General features: G+C 39.0%; 1 protein-coding gene across 4 annotated transcripts in view; it reads left to right on the top strand.

Annotated features, from left to right (window-relative positions):
* Positions 1–668: 668 nt before the first annotated feature.
* The window catches only part of Snap29 (Synaptosomal-associated protein 29kDa), a 43164-nt gene continuing 21045 nt past the window's right edge, over positions 669–22787 (top strand). For 3 of the 4 annotated variants that reach the window (XR_011716702.1, XR_011716701.1, XM_071693216.1), the window contains exons 1-6: positions 694–907; positions 4827–4948; positions 6355–6438; positions 12102–12203; positions 13019–13208; positions 14301–14405. Coding sequence is in view for 2 of the 4 variants with exons in the window: in XM_071693216.1 (XP_071549317.1) it covers positions 826–907; positions 4827–4948; positions 6355–6438; positions 12102–12203; positions 13019–13208; positions 14301–14405 (685 nt within the window). In the remaining 2 variants the exon portion in view is untranslated. Of the gene's footprint in view, positions 908–4826; positions 4949–6354; positions 6439–12101; positions 12204–13018; positions 13209–14300; positions 14406–15769; positions 19613–22787 lie in introns of those variants that run through there. The other variant, XM_071693215.1, reaches the window with a different exon arrangement.

Raw genomic sequence — 22787 nt, forward strand, 5'->3', positions numbered from 1 at the left:
ATTATTTACGTAAGTGATGAGTAATGCTGCATATCCTTAGGGTTAAAGATCAACTGGAAAGACATGAATAAAAGATATCGAATAGTATCTCCATATGGAGAGAATAAGGGAGAGGATGTTGACAAAGGGGATGTGTGTGTCAGAAGTGGAGGAGTCAAGAATGAGGACACCAAATTGAAGATGAAAGGATGCAATTTATGAGATCTTGATTGTTCTGAACATGCAGGGAATGAAAGATGTGCACGGGATGGAGTGGACTGGAGCTATGTGGTATACAAGGGGCCACATGCTCTCATTGAACTGAACCAAGGCATATAAAGCAGCCGAGGGAAACCTCGGAAAGGTCTGTTGGGCCTGGATGTAGGTAGGGAGCTGTGGTTTCGATGCATTACACATGACAGAGAACTGATGTGATCAAGTCAAGCCTTTCTTATTTTCCTAGCTGCACCTACCTAATGCGGAAAACGGCAAATAAGTATGAAAACAACATTGCCATATCTACTTTTAATAAATCTCAATGTTTTTCATGATAATTATCTTGTTCTGTGTTTATTCCGCATGAATATCAATAAACATATCTACAGTTGCCACTGGAGACATAAAGATCATTAAGATACTCAACTATGCATGCAATCACGAGATGGCAGCACGTGTGACCATAACATGGCCTCGACGTCATCAGTTGCCAGTCTGGGTACTACGTCATTGTTGGTAGAGATCATCTGATCTCGTAGTGATGGGAGTACAGACTTTGTAGTGAAAAGTGACTTCATAGGCTTTTTGTGTACTCTTTCGTGTTGGTGAAACCAGCTCATTATACCAGACATGGCGTCCCGGGGTGGTAGCTATGCGTTGAACCCCAATAAACCAGCATTCGCTTTGCTTGAAGATGATGATATGGCTTCGGGTAAGTTGAAGTTGTCTTTACACACACATTTTGTAGTCTTGCTACTTTTGTTGAGTCACCAAGCTGATAGGTTGTATTATGTGTAGTTGATTGTATGGTTGTCGTTATGCTCGGGTTTAGCCAGCTGTATATCCAGTCAAAGGATCCAGCTTGGGTTAGGTAATGTTCTCGTTGATTCTATGGTTCTTTCACCTCAGATCAGTGCTGCCTTGCACTATATACAGCTCTTGCACCTAGCATAGGGTCTATTCATAGCTTAACTTATAAAGTGTCGCCTAATGAAGGATGCTCGTTTGAATATTTATATTAAGATAAAGGAATAACATTAAAATTTGTAAGTGGAAAGTTTTATATTGCCAACATTTGTATCAAAGAAAGAAAATTAATCTATTGCTCATGATTTAAGTATAGTATATTTCTGTGGTTAATGTTTTTTATTGTGTGGGGAAATAAGCCATCCAGTTTTCGACTAAGCTTGGCAAAAGCAACCATAAAGATATATTAGATATCATTATTTGGTGATTATTCAGTGTAGTTGCAGCTCATGATGAAATGATTTTGTAACTGAACAGGGCATTTGAATGCATAGGAATAAGGTAATTTTTCAGTTTAGCAAGGCAAATATGTTAGCTTTGGATAATGAGTGATTTTATTTTGTGAGACCAGTTAAGTGTTTATAGAATACAGTAACAATGACATCATATTTTTTAATGTTGCATTTTACTGAATAACATCAATTGATGTGATAGTGGTACGATCGCCCTATTTAATGTTATTCAGTACTATATAATGTTCAAAAGTATCATCTGTTATTGTTATTGTATATTTTAACACTACACTGGCATCATAGAACTAGATTGTTCATTTGATAGATATGTATCGCTCAACTGAAAAAATATGTTTAATATGAAAGTAGGTAAAACATGTTTGTAAAAAAACCATCAGAAACAATGAAAACCTCTTCTAACCTCCTTTGTTGTTGAGTTATATAGTAGAAATATGGCAACATAGAATTGATTTGTTCTTTGGTTTTAGTGCAATGGTTGCTCAAGGGAAAATCTGGCAGTGGCATAACTGGCCATTTGGTTTGTTGTCTCTTTGTTGACATAGTTAGATGTTAGCACAAAGCTCATTTAAGGATGTAACTGGAATATTACATTGATGATGTTGTGCTCATAGGTAAATCTTGACTGCTTGAGAGGTTATAGAAGGCTTACATAGATTTAGTCGACTTTTTGTAAGTGTTTTATCTTCTTTTTCATTGTTCTCTCATTTTGTTCAATGAAATAAAAAAAAGCTGAAAAATCACATTCTGGAATTCTTTTTGTATTTTTTTCAACCAGAGGTTTCCAGCAGGGTCATGACCCCAAGAGAGGTTGCCAAGTATTCTTAGGCTGTTAAGCCACTGTACCTTTCCAGGATTATCATAATATAGCTGTTGCATTACCAAAGCCAACAGTTTTCCCACTTCCTTTAGGTTAACATGTTTTAGCACAAGAATTTTTTTGTTAGTATTAGTTATGTTTGTTGCATTGTGGGAATGATGGATCCTAGGATGTGTTTAATTGGGGTTTCATGTCAGTGTATGGATAGATGATGTCCAGAGTGTAGAGTGGAAAGTGTGACTAGTGTTCAACTATAGAATGTAGTTTGTATTGGATGTATGTCTTGTGGGGTGACGTTTAAAGATGAGTTGGGAGGGTATTTTTTTTAGTGCTTGTTGGGTCACTTTAGTGTGCATTTGTTGTATTTGCTTGGGTGAGAGGTTCCAAGAGTTGAAGCTGCTGAAGTGTGAGGCACGGGTGGACTTTTCATATCTAAGTGGGGGTTGGTAATTAGTTTTTTTTTTTTTTTTTTTTTTTGCTTTGTCGCTGTCTCCCGCGTTTGCGAGGTAGCGCAAGGAAACAGACGAAAGAAATGGCCCAACCCACCCCCATACACATGTATATACATACGTCCACACACGCAAATATACATACCTACACAGCTTTCCATGGTTTACCCCAGACGCTTCACATGCCTTGATTCAATCCACTGACAGCACGTCAACCCCGGTATACCACATCGCTCCAATTCACTCTATTCCTTGCCCTCCTTTCACCCTCCTGCATGTTCAGGCCCCGATCACACAAAATCTTTTTCACTCCATCTTTCCACCTCCAATTTGGTCTCCCTCTTCTCCTCGTTCCCTCCACCTCCGACACATATATTCTCTTGGTCAATCTTTCCTCACTCATTCTCTCCATGTGCCCGAACCATTTCAAAACACCCTCTTCTGCTCTCTCAACCACGCTCTTTTTATTTCCACACATCTCTCTTACCCTTACGTTACTTACTCGATCAAACCACCTCACACCACACATTGTCCTCAAACATCTCATTTCCAGCACATCCATCCTCCTGCGCACAACTCTATCCATAGCCCACGCCTCACAACCATACAACATTGTTGGAACCACTATTCCTTCAAACATACCCATTTTTGCTTTCCGAGATAATGTTCTCGACTTCCACACATTCTTCAAGGCTCCCAGAATTTTCGCCCCCTCCCCCACCCTATGATCCACTTCCGCTTCCATGGTTCCATCCGCTGCCAGATCCACTCCCAGATATCTAAAACACTTCACTTCCTCCAGTTTTTCTCCATTCAAACTCACCTCCCAATTGACTTGACCCTCAACCCTACTGTACCTAATAACCTTGCTCTTATTCACATTTACTCTTAACTTTCTTCTTTCACACACTTTACCAAACTCAGTCACCAGCTTCTGCAGTTTCTCACATGAATCAGCCACCAGTGCTGTATCATCAGCGAACAACAACTGACTCACTTCCCAAGCTCTCTCATCCCCAACAGACTTCATACTTGCCCCTCTTTCCAAAACTCTTGCATTCACCTCCCTAACAACCCCATCCATAAACAAATTAAACAACCATGGAGACATCACACACCCCTGCCGCAAACCTACATTCACTGAGAACCAATCACTTTCCTCTCTTCTTACACGTACACATGCCTTACATCCTCGATAAAAACTTTTCACTGCTTCTAACAACTTGCCTCCCACACCATATATTCTTAATACCTTCCACAGAGCATCTCTATCAACTCTATCATATGCCTTCTCCAGATCCATAAATGCTACATACAAATCCATTTGTTTTTCTAAGTATTTCTCACATACATTCTTCAAAGCAAACACCTGATCCACACATCCTCTACCACTTCTGAAACCACACTGCTCTTCCCCAATCTGATGCTCTGTACATGCCTTCACCCTCTCAATCAATATCCTCCCATATAATTTACCAGGAATACTCAACAAACTTATACCTCTGTAATTTGAGCACTCACTCTTATCCCCTTTGCCTTTGTACAATGGCACTATGCACGCATTCCGCTAATCCTCAGGCACCTCACCATGAGTCATACATACATTAAATAACCTTACCAACCAGTCAACAATACAGTCACCCCCTTTTTTAATAAATTCCACTGCAATACCATCCAAACCTGCTGCCTTGCCGGCTTTCATCTTCCGCAAAGCTTTTACTACCTCTTCTCTGTTTACCAAATCATTTTCCCTAACCCTCTCACTTTGCACACCACCTCGACCAAAACACCCTATATCTGCCACTCTATCATCAAACACATTCAACAAACCTTCAAAATACTCACTCCATCTCCTTCTCACATCACCACTACTTGTTATCACCTCCCCATTTGCGCCCTTCACTGAAGTTCCCGTTTGCTCCCTTGTCTTACGCACTTTATTTACCTCCTTCCAGAACATCTTTTTATTCTCCCTAAAATATATTAATATATTAATTTCTTACCACTATGTATAATGGAAATTGATGGATAAATACTTGGTAGATTATCTACATGTATTTATTTTCATAATTGTTTGTTCAACAGAATTCATGAACACTTCAAGTGCAACATACCTGGCTGCAGACAAGCTGCCACCTGGTCCTGAACAACAAGCTGCACGGGAAGCGGAAGTACGTCGACAAGAACTACTGCGGCAAATGAGGCAGGTAGGGGCCACTTTGTATGTAGATTGACACCAGAGATAGATGTAGTTTACTGATTGATATTTTTATTGACCAACTTGGCATATGCAGAACATGTCCAATCAAGGCCATCTCATGAAAAGAAAAATTTAAGAGAAAGCATAAAGAACGTGATCAAGTCTTTGCAGGCATTAGTAGATTTGGCTCTTTAAGTTAGGAATGTTATAGCAAGATTGAAAGGTGAGAGCAAAAAGAGACTTCTACAGTTCCACTGTTTGGGGAAAGATGGAGTTATTATTCCAGTTAGTCCTCATATGGTCAGGTTGTTGTTATTTTTATATATACATATTTGATTACACAGTTGAGTTTTTTAATTATTTATAAAGAAAGTACACATAAATCATTATCTTAACCTCACAGTAGGGTGAAAACTTTGTGATGATCTTGGTTTGATTACCTGTGTCTCTAGACTTTTTTTCATATTCCATTGAGAAAAAGTATGTTGTTCTGTATTGTGTATATTACCCTATACTCAGTTCAGCCCTATTTGTACATATTTATGTTGTTTAGCTGACGTAGGAGAGTGACTGTCACAGGATTAAAATGCTTTTTGAAATCGCTAGGACTCGTTCAAACATTCTTTATGAAATTGTAATGATTCTTGATGATAATGGATTGGATTATAATTCATTATGGTTTTAGTGAGGCTTTTACATGGCTTTAGAGTTTTTTTATACCTTATCTTACTGGTATTTATCATTTATATGACTGATTATATACATAGTACCAGACTATGCAAGAACCACAAAATAAAACTGGCTTTTACAGTCAATAGGACAGTACTACGTATATGCTATACCTTGTTAGATGTACTAGAGAAAGTATCTTCAACTAGGTTGCATATCAGTTGATTGCACTCTGAAAATCTGCAGTTGAAGCTCACAAAACTTTGGCTCAGGTATTATTAGATCAGGCTTGTTTAGCAGTGTTGGGCTTTGTGGTATGTGAAAAAAATGCTTAATGTGTAGTTGATGGAATTTTGGTGGATTTTGAGTGTTCCTTGTATTGCATGATAGCATAATGGATATTTTGCCTTAGTTTTTGGCAGTGCTTAGTATCATTTCTTACATTATTTAATCTCATGAATATTTGGCTGTGGTAATGCGACAGCTTACAACTTATAACAATTATTATATTCAAGGTTGTCAATTAGTAATTAGTACTTTTGACTGGGTATTCAAATGTAGTCGCACAGTGCCAATTACATTTCTCTCATATCTACTGTCATCTATGAAAGTGGCATGCTCCAACTGTACTGAATATACTGTATAGAAACATTTGGAGTGGGGCATAGCAGTCATTGGATTAAGTTTTTATATGCTTAGAATTAAGATTATTTTACTAATTTACCGTGTATGCATTTGTTACAGGTCAAGCAACGGACTTTGGAGTCTTCTAAGAGGAGCATAGCATTATTACATGAGTCTGAGAAAGTAGGCATAGAAACAGCTGAGGTAAGAAAATTTATTAATTTCATTGCTAGTATGTCAGAAGATTGAGGTTGATTGTTTATTTGTATTGTATGTAGTCTTACAGAATTTGCACTACTCTGTTAATCCCTGTTGATGTGACTACTCATCTTTGAGTTTGATTTGATGCCATTGCTGGGGAGATTGTTTGGATGTACCAGGTGTTGAATGAACATAAGGGGTTGAGTTCCTTTTGTCTTAACACTATATACTGTATAATTCTGTTCCATATGCATAAGAAGGGCAGAACACATCATCTGTATGGAGTTTAAGCTGAAACTTTGCCTGGAGCATGGTCATATGAAATATATTGGTAAATGTGTGGAATTGAAATACAGTAGTTAGTATGCAAACATAATTTTCCTGAATGTGGACAAAGTATGCTTGTCTCCTAGAATCCAGATTTGATGAGTTCTTTTATGGTTTGATTGAACAATATTTGGATATCTCGTAAGTCTTTCTTTTGTTTGGGATCCATTTTTTCTTAATGTTTGCCACATAGTCCGTGAGAGCTTTGATTTGATTCATTTAGAAATTTCTCAAGATGGCTATTAAGCAGGAGACTAGCTGATCTTATTTCTTTTCGTCTGTAAAATGTTTTCCTGTCCTTTATGTTGAAGTACCATCTTCCATGTCTCATGGTGAACACCACTGTATAGTATGTGTTTGTACTCCCTTTGTGACGATAGAATTTACTGGTGCTGAGATTTACCATAAAGATGTGAAAATGTTTTAACTACTTCACATGCCATGAAATTAAAGAAACCAAAAAAATTAGATAAGAAAGTGTGGCATTTCTGATGAAATGCTGTTGTTTTGGGAAATCAGTAGTTTGTGACATTAAGAATAGCATTCAAGGCATAAGGGATGTTAGTTTAAACATTGAACCTGGCACCAATAAGAAAGAACCAAGTATATTGAAAGCAACCTTAATAGGTAAACGTATGAAAGGGAAGTACATGTATTATGTAATAAGCACTTACAGCCATACACAACCGTTCATTGTCAGTGGCCAACATATATAATCATATTATTATTTGTACTTGTCCACTGTTTCCTGCACTAGTGAGGTAGCACCAGAAAGGAAAAAAAAAATAAAGGCCATTTTCGCTTACATCTATTCTGTGGCTGTTGTTTGCAATACACTGAAATCAAAGCTTCCTATCCATGAACTGGATATATATACACACACATACATGTTTCACATGCCCTGGTTCAATTCCAGTTCACTTGCAAGCCTCTCACCCTCCTGTATGTTCAGGACATGATTGCTCAAAATCTTTTTCACTCCATCCTTCCACCTCCAATTTGGTCTCCTGCTTCTCTTTGTTCCCTCCACCTCTGACACATATATCCTCTGTCAGTCTTTCCTCACTCATTCTCTCCATATGTTCAAATAATTTCAACATGCCCTTTTCTGCTCTCTCAACCACACTCTTTTTATTTCCACACATCTCACCTTACCCTTTCGTTGCTTACTCGATCAAGCCACCTCACACTACATGTTGTCCTCAAACATTTCATTTCCAGCACATCCACCCTATTCCTTCAAACATACCCATTTTTGCTCCCGGAGATAACGTTTTCTCTTTCCACACATTCTTCATCGCTCCCAAAACCTTCGCATCCTCCCCCACCCTCTGACTTACTTTCACTTCCATGGTTCCATTCGCTGTTAAGTACACAACCAGGTATTTAGGGAAGATGTGATGGCTTGCGCAAAAGATGCTTGCGGCATGAGAAGTGTGGGAGGTGAGTAGATTAGAAAGGGTGGTGGGTGGTGGGATGAAGATGTAAGATTATTAGTGAAAGAGAATAGAGAGGCATTTGGACGAGTTTTGCAGGGAGATAATGCAAATGAGTGGGAGATGTATAAAAGAAAGAGGCAGAAGGTCAAGAGAAAGGTGCAAGAGGTGAAAAAGAGGGCAAATGAGAGTTTGGGTGAGAGAATATTATCAAATATTAGGGAGAATAATAAGATGTTTTGGAATGAGGTAAATAAAGTGCGTAAGACAAGGGAACAAATGGGAACATCAATGAAGGGGGCAAATGGGGAGGTGATAACGAGTAGTGGTGATGTGAGGAGATGGGGTGAGTATTTTGAAGGTTTGTTGAATGTGCTTGATGATAGAGTGGCAGATATAGGGTGTTATGGTCGAGGTGGTGTGCAAAGTGAGAGGGTTAGGGAGAATGATTTGGTAAACAGAGAAGAGGTAGTAAAAGCTTTGCGGAAGATGAAAGCTGGCAAGGCAGTGGGTTTGGATGGTAATGCAGTGGAATTTATTAAAAAAGGGGGTGACTGTGTTGTTGACTGGTTGGTAAGGTTATTTAATGTATGTATGATTCATGGTGAGGTGCCTGAGGATTGGCATAATGCTTGCATAGTGCCATTGTACAAAGGCAAAGGGGATAAGAGTTGAGTGCTCAAATTACAGAGGTATAAGTTTGTTGAGTATTCCTGGTAAATTATATGGGAGGGTATTGATTGAGAGGGTGAAGGCATATACAGAGCATCAGATTGGGGAAGAGCAGTGTGGTTTCAGAAGTGGTAGAGGATGTGTGGATCAGGTGTTTGCTTTGAAGAATGTTTGTGAGAAATACTTAGAAAAGCAAATGGATTTGTATGTAGCATTTATGGATCTGGGGAAGGCATATGATAGAGTGGATAGAGATGCTCTGAGGAAGGTATTAAGAATATATGGTGTGGGAGGCAAGTTGTTAGAAGCAGTGAAAAGTTTTTATCGAGGATGTAAGGCATGTGTACGTGTAGGAAGAGAGGAAAGTGATTGGTTCTCAGTGAATGTTGGTTTGCGGCAGGGGTGTGTGATGTCTCCATGGTTGTTTAATTTGTTTATGGATGGGGTTGTTAGGGAGGTGAATGCAAGAGTTTTGGAAAGAGGGGCAAGTATGCAGTCTGTTGTGGATGAGAGAGCATAGGAAGTGAGTCAGTTGTTGTTCACTGATGATACAGCACTGGTGGCTGATTCATGTGAGAAACTGCAGAAGCTGGTGACTGAGTTTGGTAAAGTGTGTGAAAGAAGAAAGTTAAGAGTAAATGTGAATAAGAGCAAGGTTATTAGGTACAGTAGGGTTGAGGGTCAAGTCAATTGGGAGGTAAGTTTGAATGGAGAAAAACTGGAGGAAGTAAAGTGTTTTAGATATCTGGGAGTGGATCTGGCAGCGGATGGAACAATGGAAGCGGAAGTGAATCATAGGGTGGGGGAGGGGACGAAAATTCTGGGAGCCTTGAAGAATGTGTGGAAGTCGAGAACATTATCTCGGAAAGCAAAAATGGGTATGTTGAAGGAATAGTGGTTCCAACAATGTTGTATGGCTGCGAGGCGTGGGCTGTGGATAGAGTTGTGCGTGGGAGGGTGGATGTGCTGGAAATGAGATGTTTGAGGACAGTATGTGGTGTGAGGTGGTTTGACCGAGTAAGTAATGTAAGGGTAAGAGAGATGTGTGGAAATGAAAAGAGTGTGGTTGAGAGAGCAGAAGAGGGTGTTTTGAAATGGTTTGGTCACATGGAGAGAATGAGTGAGGAAAGATTGACCAAGAGGATATATGTGTCAGAGGTGGAGGGAACGAGGAGAAGTGGGAGAACAAATTGGAGGTGGAAAGATGGAGTGAAAAAAATTTTGAGTGATCAGGGCCTGAACATGCAGGAGGGTGAAAGGTGTGCAAGGAATAGAGTGAATTGGAACGATATGGTATACCGGGGTTGACGTGCTGTCAATGGATTGAACCAGGGCATGTGAAGCATCTGGGGTGTATATATATATATATATATATATATATAGGAAGAGAGGAAAGTGATTGGTTCTCAGTGAATGTAGGTTTGCAGCAGGGGTGTGTGATGTCTCCATGGTTGTTTAATTTGTTTATGGATGGGGTTGTTAGGGAGGTAAATGCAAGAGTTTTGGAAAGAGGGGCAAGTATGAAGTCTGTTGGGGATGAGAGAGCTTGGGAAGTGAGTCAGTTGTTGTTTGCTGATGATACAGCGTTGGTGGCTGATTCATGTGAGAAGCTGCAGAAGCTGGTGACTGAGTTTGGAAAAGTGTGTGGAAGAAGAAAGTTAAGAGTAAATGTGAATAAGAGCAAGGTTATTAGGTACAGTAGGGTTGAGGGTCAAGTCAATAGGGAGGTGAGTTTGAATGGAGAAAAACTGGAGGAAGTGAAGTGTTTTAGATATCTGGGAGTGGATCTGGCAGCGGATGGAACCATGGAAGCGGAAGTGGATCATAGGGTGGGGGAGGGGGCGAAAATCCTGGGGGCCTTGAAGAATGTGTGGAAGTCGAGAACATTATCTCGGAAGGCAAAAATGGGTATGTTTGAAGGAATAGTGATTCCAACAATGTTGTATGGTTGCGAGGCATGGGCTATGGATAGAGTTGTGCGCAGGAGGATGGATGTGCTGGAAATGAGATGTTTGAGGACAATGTGTGGTGTGAGGTGGTTTGATCGAGTGAGTAACGTAAGGGTAAGAGAGATGTGTGGAAATAAAAAGAGCGTGGTTGAGAGAGCAGAAGAGGGTGTTTTGAAGTGGTTTGGGCACATGGAGAGGATGAGTGAGGAAAGATTGACCAAGAGGATATATGTGTCGGAGGTGGAGGGAGCAAGGAGAAGAGGGAGACCAAATTAGAGGTGGAAAGATGGAGTGAAAAAGATTTTGTGTGATCGGGGCCTGAACATGCAGGAGGGTGAAAGGAGGGCAAGGAATAGAGTGAATTGGAGCGATGTGGTATACCGGGGTTGACGTGCTGTCAGTGGATTGAATCAAGGCATGTGAAGCGTCTGGGGTAAACCATGGAAAGCTGTGTAGGTATGTATATTTGCGTGTGTGGACGTATGTATATACATGTGTATGGGGGGGGGTTGGGCCATTTCTTTCGTCTGTTTCCTTGCGCTACCTCGCAAACGCGGGAGACAGCGACAAAGTATAATAAAAAAAATATATATATATATATATATATATATATATATATATATATATATATATATATATATATATATATATATATCAAAGGTTAACTGGAATGTATAGAATTGAAGTGCAACAGTAACTAAATTGCTTGAAATTGTTGAAATAGGAGAGGGAAAAGCAAATTGATGTGCGATAGTAATTGATGTACAGATAACAGCCTGGAAGGTAGAGAGAAACCACTATGACTTTATGTCAGAGGAAATAAATGAATCTGTAGGAATGTTTGTAAGCATGTTATTGAAGACTTCGCATGAATGCTTAGGATCTAGTAGGTTAGCCTGTAAAGTGCATGCCAGTTATGATTATAGTTGTTAGAGATGTATTAGGATGGTGTGCATGATTGGTATTGTCTATATACAGGCCATTCAAAGGAATAGTGGAAATGTTTAGGGAAGGTTATGTAGGGACTTCCCTGCTGTGCGAAAAGGAAATATGTATAGTACTTGTTTTGATAGAGAGATATTTAGATAAAACAGATTCATATAAATCCCACAGCAAAATTATATTTTCATGATTATGTGGAAAAAAGTATAAATGTTTGTAGAGAAGTTTTGATGTATGAATAAGAATTACCATAATTCTTAGCAGGTGCAAGATGGTATTTGAATCTGAAACTTGTTCCACAAAAAAGTGTATCTAAATATTACTCTTTGTATTTATGCAGGAATTGGTGAAGCAGCGGGAACAGCTGAGTAACACTGAACAGCGTCTAGATGGCATTATTGACAACTTGAAAGATTCTCAGAAGAACATCAATGGTATCAAGGTAAATCATCACTGTTTGCTTCATGGCATACTTTAAGATGTTTCTCTGGTGATTACTTCGTTTGCTTCATGGCATACTTTTAAGACGTTTCTCTGGTGATTACTTCTCAGCATTTGTAAGAAGAGAAAGTTAACTTAGAGACCTATTGGGTGGGAAGCCAACCAGCTAACAGTGCTAGCTTTTCAAAAGACTGACTACTAGAGCTCACCATTCATAGGTAGACTTCATCACTGCTTCACCAAGTTATTAGTTCACTTCAGTTGATACCTTTGTGTAGTTTGAGTAAACAGTCAACTGACTCTTCAGTTTGACGTATCTGGCCTGAGAGTTCACAGGGTATTTATAGAAAATTGTGTGATTGTGGCTGTCTCGTGAGAAAGGTCTTGATTTTTCCATGTTTTTATAGAAATGAGCTTAGTTGATAAACACCAAAATATTTTAAGACTTGATTGTCAAAGTTTTTGACTTTGTTAACAAGTCTACCAAATACCAAATTGACTGCAGCTCTGGTATCTTTGGTGAAGTGTAGGTCTTCACAGATTTGTCAAGTTTGCCAGGTAGTGCATGTTCAACATATTCATTTGAAATATTTCTATCTCTGATCACTGTAGTCACTCTACATTTGCACATTGCTGGATCTACCTCCCTTCCTTGTTTCTTATGGTGTACTACAGTACAGAAATAATTGTAGTTGTCCCCCCAATTTGAAAGGCAGTGGCATTAAAGATGATCAGTAGACAGATGGATATTTTTTTGTTTTTTTTATTTCTTATATATATGATATGGCAATGCAGATTATTATATTTTTTTATCAGAGTGTTTTCAGCAGCTTAAAGACATGGTGGACGACACCCAAACAGACAGCTAGTAAAGATGATAAGGTTACCTCACCAACTTCTCCTAGTGCAAAGGAAGCACTAAGTGTAACAAGTAACCCTCATTTGGGATCTGCCTATGAAAAGAGTCAAGCATCTGTTGTTGTTCAGAAGTCCACTGCCCATCCAGGTTTGTAGTTCCTTTTTATGTAACTATCTGCATGTGTACGTATCAAACTAGGTATCTGTTTATATCATGTATTTATTTATTTATTTTATTTTACTTTGTCGCTGTCTCCCACGTCAGCGAGGTAGCGCATGGAAACAGACGAAAGAAGGGCCCAACCCACCCACATACACATGTATGTACATACACGTCCGCACACGCAAATATACATACCTATACATCTAAACGTATACATATATATACACACACAAACATATACATATATACACATGTACATAATTTATACTGTCTGCCTTTATTCATTCCCATTGCCACCCAGCCACACATGAAATAACAACCTCCCTCTTCCTGCATGTGCGTGAGGTAGTGCTAGGAAAAGACAACAAAGGCCACATTCGTTCACACTCAGTCTCTAGCTGTCATTTAATAATGCACCGAAACCACAGCTCCCTTTCCACATCCAGGCCCCACAGAACTTTCCATGGTTTACCCCAGACACTTCACATGCCCTGATTCAATCCATTAACAGCACGTCGACCCCGGTATACCACATCATTCCAATTCACTCTATTTCTTGCGCACCTTTCACCCTCCTGCATGTTCAGGCCCCGATCACTCAAAATCTTTTTCACTCCATCTTTCCACCTCCTATTTGGTCTCCCACTTCTCCAGTTATACAATAGGATATCCCTTACAGAACCTGTGTCCTTATTTTACCTTGTGAGCATCTTGTAGCTACTTGCATAGTTCACATACATTTTTACTGTTTGATGTTCATGATATTTTTTACATATAAGCAGACCAGGTAAAGTGGAATAGATATAGATTATGTCTTTCATGTTAGGAAACATGAATGGAATGTGGAATTGAAAATTGTGATTTGTAAGGGTTATTTAATGAGAAATGTAATCTTGGAATGTTCTTTAGTACTTAACTTCAGGAAATAGATTTCTATGCTTTATTTGTAAAAATAATTGCATTTTGAATATAGATTATGAATTTTATGGAAATGTTTTTTAACCATTTGGGAATTTGAATTATTAGTTTGAATTATTTGTAAGGGTACTGAATTTAGAGCATTGGTTTTATTGACAGCTTATCATCTGAAGGGCCTTGAAGAAGAAGAAGAGGAAGAACATGACATTAAGGACTTCCAAGCCAATGCACGGCATGTCAATGCTCGGCTTGATGCTGACTTAGGTAAGAAAAAATACACACACACACACACACACACACATATATATATATATATATGTTGCTTTGTCGCTGTCTCCCGCGTTTGCGAGGTAGCGCAAGGAAACAGACGAAAGAAATGGCCAAACCCACCCCCATACACATGTATATACATACACGTCCACACACGCAAATATACATACCTATACATCTCAATGTACACATATATATACACACACAGACACACATATATACCCATGCACACAATTCACACTGTCTGTCTTTATTCATTCCCATCGCCACCTCGCCACTCATGGAATACCATCCCCCTCCCCCCTCATGTGTGTGAGGTAGCGCTAGGAAAAGACAACAAGGGCCCCATTCGTTCACACTCAGTCTCTAGCTGCCATGCAATAATGCCTGAAACCACAGCTCCCTTTCCACATCCAGGCCCCACACAACTTTCCATGGTTTACCCCAGACGCTTCACATGCCCTGATTCAATCCACTGACAGCACGTCAACCCCGGTATACCACATCGATCCAATTCACTCTATTCCTTGCCCGCCTTTCACCCTCTTGCATGTTCAGGCCCCGATCACTCAAAATCTTTTTCACTCCATCTTTCCACCTCCAATTTGGTCTCCCACTTCTCCTCGTTCCCTCCACCTCCGACACATATATCCTCTTTGTCAATCTTTCCTCACTCATTCTCTCCATGTGCCGAAACCATTTCAAAACACCCTCTTCTGCTCTCTCAACCATGCTCTTTTTATTTCCACACATCTCTCTTACCCTCACATTACTTACTTGATCAAACCACCTCACACCACACATTGTCCTCAAACATCTCATTTCCAGCACATCCACCCTCCTGCGCACAACTCTATTCATAGCCCACGCCTCGCAACCATACAGCATTGTTGGAACCACTATTCCTTCAAACATACCCATTTTTGCTTTCTGAGATAATGTTCTCGACTTCCACACATTCTTCAAGGCTCCCAGGATTTTCGCCCCCTCCCCCACCCTATGATTCATATATATATATATATATATATATATATATATATATATATATATATATATATATATGGGAATTTATATTTTCCAAGGATTTCTTTTAAATATATTTCTTGTTTTCTATATCCTTTGCACTGTACCCTATACATTTGGGCTGTTATTTAAGACTTTGGATATGTACTAGTTAGTGACTACTGTATTTATTGACCTTTACGACCTTTTTCAGAGAGCTTTTGTATTCTGATATTAGAGGAATACTCAGTTCATTTGTATATTTATTGCAGGCTACTTTAGATTAACTTCAGTGTCATTTTCTAAGTGCTGCTTAGGTAAAAAAAATTGTAGTTCTCAAAATAGTCTTCTTTCAGATGACATGTCTGCTGGTCTATCACGCCTTAAGGGTTTGGCAGTGGGTCTTGGATCTGAAATAACAGACCAGAATGCAATGATAGACAACATTCAAGAGAAGGCAGATAAAGCAGACATGACCATTGGGTCTCAGAATACACAGATAAAGAAGCTGCTTAAGCGATGAGACTTTTAGATTGTATATTTGGAAGGTGAATTTACAATAAAAATGTAGCAGAACCTTGATTTTTGACTGAACAATAAAAGTCCCTCACTAATAGCCAAATTATCAGCAGGTGAAAGGTGTCCTTTTTCTAGGAATCGTGTTCAAGTTGTGTAAACTTGCCTTTGATAATGGGTGTCAAATTCTGTTGGAATGCTGCATAATCAGACCTATTAGTGATATTTGAGTTCATGAGGCAGTCTTATGATTGCCAAGTATTTTCAGTATTGATAATAAATTTTTTTAGGGACAAAGTTGTGAGAGCCCTTAGAATGCTGGAGATAGTTCTTGGAATGAGGAAGCCTTCGTACCATCATCCAAATGTTTTGGACTTGCCCCTATTCCAGGCCAATCAGCTTAAATTTAAAGAAAACTTTCAACTTGTTTAGTTGAATGTCACTAGGTCTGTGTATTGAAATATCAAGAAGAAAAGCTGCAATTTTGTGTTTTTACTGTAAATAATCAACTATCAAGTTATATATCTGTCTTTGTGATAATATTTTGTTTGAATTTTGTTTGATCACACAGTACTACTGATTCATTTCAGTTATTCAGAAGTACAGAATATGCAATAATCAAAGATTTACTAAGAAAATACATGAATATTATTGTGGCTGTGGCAAAAACCCTTTTCCAGATTTCAGTGTTTGTACAGAAAAATTATGTCAGGCTTTACCTCAATGCATATTAAGCTTTCACCTACATGCTAAGTCATTCATTAGATAAATGCATACATATACTCCACTCACATTCACACACAAATGCATGCAAGTGCACATGCTGATATATTCATATGAGATATAAGCATACACTTACATGCATGCAGCATGTAAACATATATGTAGGTGAGAAATGGGAGATGTTTGGGGAAGCAGTGCTGGCATGTGAAAGAGAAGTGTCTAATATGTGGAAGGTGGGAGATAAGCATGTAAGAAAAGGTAGTGAGTGGTGGGTTGATGAGGTAAAGTTGCTAGTGAACAAGAAAGCAGAGGCACATGGGCACCACTTAAGAGGGGGGGGGGGGGGGGGGAGGAGGAGGAGGAGGAGGAGTGCAAGTGATTGGGAAATGCACAAGAGAAAGTGACAGGAGATTGAGAGGTTGAAAAGAGTTCAGTGAGAGTTGGGGTGAGCAAATTACCAGTAAACTTCTTGAAGAATAAGATATTTTGGAAGGAGGTTGATAGTGTGAGAAATACAAGAGAACAAATGGGAGCATCTTTGAAAGGGGCTAGTGGGGAAATGGTAACTGGTAAGGATGAAAGGAATTGGAATGAGTATTTTAAAAGATAGTTGAATGTGTTTGATGCTGGGATGGCAAATTTAGAGTGTCTGGGTCGGGAGGTATGTCAAGTGAGAGTGATGGGAAATGGTTTGGTGAAGAGAGAGGAGGTGTAAAAAGCCTTGCATAAGATGAAATGTGGCAAGGTGGCTGGAGTGGATGGTAATGCAGTTGAACATCTTCAGAAAGGGGGTGATTGTGATGTTGATTGGTTAGTTAAGATTTTCAATGTGTGTATGTGTATCACTGTGAGGTGTCTGAAGATTGGCGGAATGCATGTATAGTACCATCGTATAAAAGCAAGGGGGACAAAGATGAGTGTTTGAATTACATAGGTATAAGTTTGTTAAGTGTACCTGGTAAGTTGTATTGGAGAGTGATAATTGAGAGTATGAAAGTATGCAGGTTCAGGATATGTGGATCAGGAGTTTCCTTTGAAGGACGCATGTGAAAAATCCCTAAAGAAAAAGAAAAGTTTGTGGCATTTATGGATCTGGAGAAAACATAAGGTAGGTTAATAAAGATATCATTTAGAAGGTTTTGTAAATAGATGGAAGCAGTCAGAAGTTTTTTTTTATCAAGAATGGCATGTATGACTAGATGGAATGAAGAAAGTAATGACGGGGTGTATAAGAGATTTGGAATGGCAGGGTATGCAAAAGGAATGAATTGTACGGTGGTTTGAATTAAATACTTTGAGATGGTTTGGGCATGTAGAAAGAATGCAAGGTGAGGAGTGCACAAGGAGAGTATGTGATAGTACAGGTAAAGGATTTTGTGTGACCTCTGACATTAGGAAATCAAGTGGAAGAGTACTGGATGGTTCTTGGAGTGTATGCTAAGGTTTTAGGGAAAGGGATAGGTCTGCAGTCTGTCAGGGGTGGGGTTGCTTGGGAGGTTACTCAGTTATTGTGTGCTGATGACATGAAAATAATGCCAGATTATATTGAAAGGCTACAGAAATTGGTTTCTGAGTTCAGGTATATATGTGTGTGAAAGGAGGAAGTTGAGAGTAACTGTAAAAAAAAAGGTTATTAGCTTTACTCCCTGGAGAGAGACAGGTTAGTTGGGGTTTCAATTTGAATGGAAAAATTTGGGAAGTGAAATGTTTTAGATACCTGGGAGTTGACATGGCAGTGATTGGAATCATCGGAGCTGAGGTGAGTCATAGGGTGGATGGGGGTGAAGGTCGTGGGAACATTGTGGAATGTATGGAAAGAGAGGTTGCTATCTTGAAGGGTGAGGATGGGTATGTTTGAAGGTATGTAGTAGAACCTGCAGTGTTGTATTGATATGAGACATAGAACAGGGTAAATGTGTTGGAAATATGTGGTTGTGAGGAGAATTAAATGATTGTGGAATGATAGAGTAAGAAAGAGATGTGTTAGTAAGGTAAGTATGAATGAGAACTGAAGAGTGTACTGACCTGGTTTGGACATATGTAAAGGATGAATGAGTGGATATACATGTTGGAAGGGATTGAATGAAAGATGCTGTGAATAGTTGGGGTATGAACATGCCGGAAGGTGTAAGGCACGTAATGGAAAGTGGGATTTGGTTTGCAGCGGATGGCACACTGTCATTGGACTGAACCAGGACATGTTAAATACTCAGGGGAAACAAAGGAAAGGTATGTGGGACTTCATTGTGGACAAGAGGCTCTATATTTGGGGCATTGTACTCATTTTGTAATTACCAACGAAGATTAGACTGATATACATCCAGTTGGACGTAACTAGGGGTGGTTATCTCAGTTGTGTGAAAGATAGGAATGAAAAATACATTGTACTTCAGGAATTTGTGAAGCTCTTGTAAAGGCATCAGAATATAATATTCCATTATGTTTTATAGATTGTGCTATTCATGTAAAACTCAAGGTTGAAATGGATATATTAGAATACACATATCTCATCTGTATAGGTTTAGGTTAAAATGTTGTCCATTTAAGAAAGTGTATGTATCTTCTAATATAAAATCACAAATGTGATTGGAATAAAGCCTGCGTAAGTAATCCAGTGACAGAAATTGTCTCTTTCTCTGAGTGGGCACACTGAGGACCTTTCCTTCTTGAGAGATTTAATTTAGATTTCATAAGCGTTGTACAGTGTAGAAACCTATCACCTAGAGATGTAATTCTGTGATGGTCACATTAGATAGGGGCTACTGAAGTAGGATTTTTTTTTAATATTGTTTCTATCATGGTGATACTGGTAATTCAGTTGAATAGATGTAAAGTAGCGATGAAAGCCACGATGTTAATCAGAATTCACTTTCAACATTTTGACGATGGTCTTCCTAGTGAGAATATTTTCTTGTAGAAGGCAAGTGGAGAAACACTGAAAATTAAATCCTGATTAATAACTCATGTTTCATTGCTACCTTAATGATTGCAGTGTTATTTTATTGGTAGGTCTGTAAGTTAAACAAATTTATTAAAAGTTTTTATTAACCATAAATTAACATCATAATAACACAAAAAGCAGTAATCATATGTTTAAAGTACTTTGGTTGATGCTAATGAGGAAGATTGATATTATGTGATAATTAACCAGATATTGAATCCCTTAGGATATGTTTAAAGTGTTGTACTTGTTTACTAAGTGTAGATATCTAAAGTAAATATAGAAATATATTCATATAGGGGAGAAAGAATATGTCCCATGTGTTCCGTGCATGTTGTTGAAGGTGACTAAAAGGGTAGGGAGCAGGGAGCTGGAAATCCTCCCCTCCAGTTTTTACTTCACCAAAAGGAGGGACAGAGAAGGGGGCCAAGTGAGGATTTTCCCTCTTAGGCTCAGTCCTCTGTTCTTAATGCTACCTCTTTAACACAGGAAATGGCGAATATGTATGAAAAATATGTTTGTGACAGTCTGTTAATAGGATACTTGAAAGTGTAGGGGAGACTTTGCACAATACCTTCATGAAATGGTACCAAGTTTCCTAGGTTTATAAAGAAAAAAGAACATGGATTAGACAGTACTATATTGCTAGCAGTAGAATAGTTAGTCATTTGTTAAGTGCATAAAAATGTTGAATTTGAACAGTTAATTTTTTTTTTTTTTTTTTTTCCCAAACTATTCGCCATTTCCCGCGTTAGCGAGGTAGCGTTAGGAACAGAGGACTGGGCCTTTTTTGGAATATCCTCACCTGGCCCCCTCTGTTCCTTCTTTTGGAAAATTAAAAAAAAACGAGAGGGGAGGATTTCCAGCCCCCCGCTCCCTCCCCTTTTAGTCGCCTTCTACGACACGCAGGGAATACGTGGGAAGTATTCTTAATCCCCTATCCCCAGGGAAAGAACAGTTAATATTTTAAAGTAATACTCATGACTTTTATTATAAAGCTTACTATGCTTTGTCCTCAGCAGTGCCTACTAACTGGTATCTCAACTTGTGATTTGAAGACAGGCATGCGTAATGACCAATAGAGAGGTTTTTTGGAGGCATTTTGTTAATCCTAGAAGTACTGTATAAGAATACAAGGAAACTCTGTACGAATTAATTTTGTTACTGAAAAGACTGTCTCCATAAACTTTTGTAGTGTGTTATTATGCTGAGTTACCCAATGCAATATGTGATTATTATGTTGTCAGATAACATGAAATATTTGTAACATCATGTAAATGTCATTGTTAGGGAGTTAGATGCAAGAGAAAATGTATTTTTTTTTTAAAGTACATAGTAATATTATCCTGAACATTAAAGATATCTTATTTGAGTGAGTGGATAGTATAGCAGTATTTGGTTCATAAATGTGATAAATAGGAATAATTTTTTTGTTTCGGAGTTGTACTGGTGCATTACCTATGACAGCTAGACAATGAATTTGAGTGGACATGGCCTTTTTTCATCTGTTCCAGGGGCTACCTTGCTGATGCAAGAAATGGCAATTAAGTATGAAAGAAAGAATTTGTTGATGGTATGGCTTTATTTCTCTTAAGAGTGTTCGGTTGTGTAGTGCCACAAGATGTAACTTAGTTTTGTCAATAAAGAAACAAGAAATAGAATGTCCACTACATGTACGTGAGACAGCGACAAAGTATTATAAAAAATGCATTCTATTCTACTTTGTCGCTGTCTCCTGCGTTAGCAAGGCAGCGCAAGGAAACAGACGAAAGAATAACCCAACCCACCCACATACACTTGTATATACATACACGTCCACACACGCACATATACATACCTATACATCTCAACGTTTACATATATATATAGACACACAGGCATATACATATATACACATGTTCATAATTCATACTGTCTGCCCATATTCATTCCCGTCGCCAACCCACCACACATGAAATGACAAACCCCTCCCCTGCATGTGCACGAGGTAGCGCTAGGAAAAGACAAGAAAGGCCACATTTGTTCACACTCAGTCTCTATCTGTCATGTATAATGCCCTGAAACCACAGCTTCCTTTCCACATCTAGGCCCCACAAAACTTTCCATGGTTTACCCCAGACGCTTCACATTCCCTGGTTCAATCCATTGACAGCACGTCGACCCCGGTATACCACATGTTCCCATTCACTCTATTCCTCGCACGCCTTTCACCCTCCTGCATGTTCAGGCCCTGATCTCTCAAAATCTTTTTCACTCCATCTTTCCACCTTAATTTGGTCTCCCACCTCTCTTCGTTCCCTCCACCTGTGACACATATATCCTCTTTGTCAATCTTTCCTCACTCATTCTCTCCATGTGACCAAACCATTTCAAAACACCCTCTTCTGCTCTCTCAACCACACTCTTTTTATTACCATGCATCTCTCTTACCCTTTCATTACTTACTCGATCAAATCACCTCACACCACATATTGTCCTCAAACATCTCATTTTCAGCACTTCCACCCTCCTCCGCAGAACCCTATCTATAGTCCACACCTCGCAACCATATAACATTGTTGGAATCACTATTCCTTCAAACATACCCATTTTTGCTTTCCAAGATAACATTCTCAACTTCCACAGATTTTTCAATGCTCCTAGAACTTTTGCCCCCTCCCCCACCCTATATTTCACTTCCACTTCCATGGTTCCAGCCGCTGCCAAATCCACTCCCAGATATCTAAAACACTTCACTTCCTCCACTTTTTCTCCATTCAAATTTACCTCCCATTTGACTTGTCCCTCAACCCTACTGTGCCCAATAACCTTGCTCTTATTCACATTTACTCTCAGCTTTCTTTTTTCACACACTTTACCAAACTCAGTCACCAACTTACCAAACTCAGTCACCAACTTCTGCAGTTTCTCACTTGAATCAGCCACCAGTGCTGTATCATTAGTGAACAACTGACTCACGTCCCAAGCTCTCTCATCCACAACAGACTGCATACTTGCCCCTCTTTCTGAAACTCTTGCATTCACCACCTTAACGACTCCATCCATAAACAAATTAAACAACCATGGAAACATCCCGCACCCCTGCCGCAAACCAACATTCACTGAGAACCAATCACTTTCCTCTCTTCCTACATGTACACATGCTTTACATCCTTGATAAAAACTTTTCACTGCTTCTAACAACTTGCCTCCCA

The sequence above is a fragment of the Panulirus ornatus genome, chromosome 55 (genome assembly GCF_036320965.1).
Source record: "Panulirus ornatus isolate Po-2019 chromosome 55, ASM3632096v1, whole genome shotgun sequence".
Lineage (NCBI taxonomy): Eukaryota > Metazoa > Arthropoda > Malacostraca > Decapoda > Palinuridae > Panulirus > Panulirus ornatus.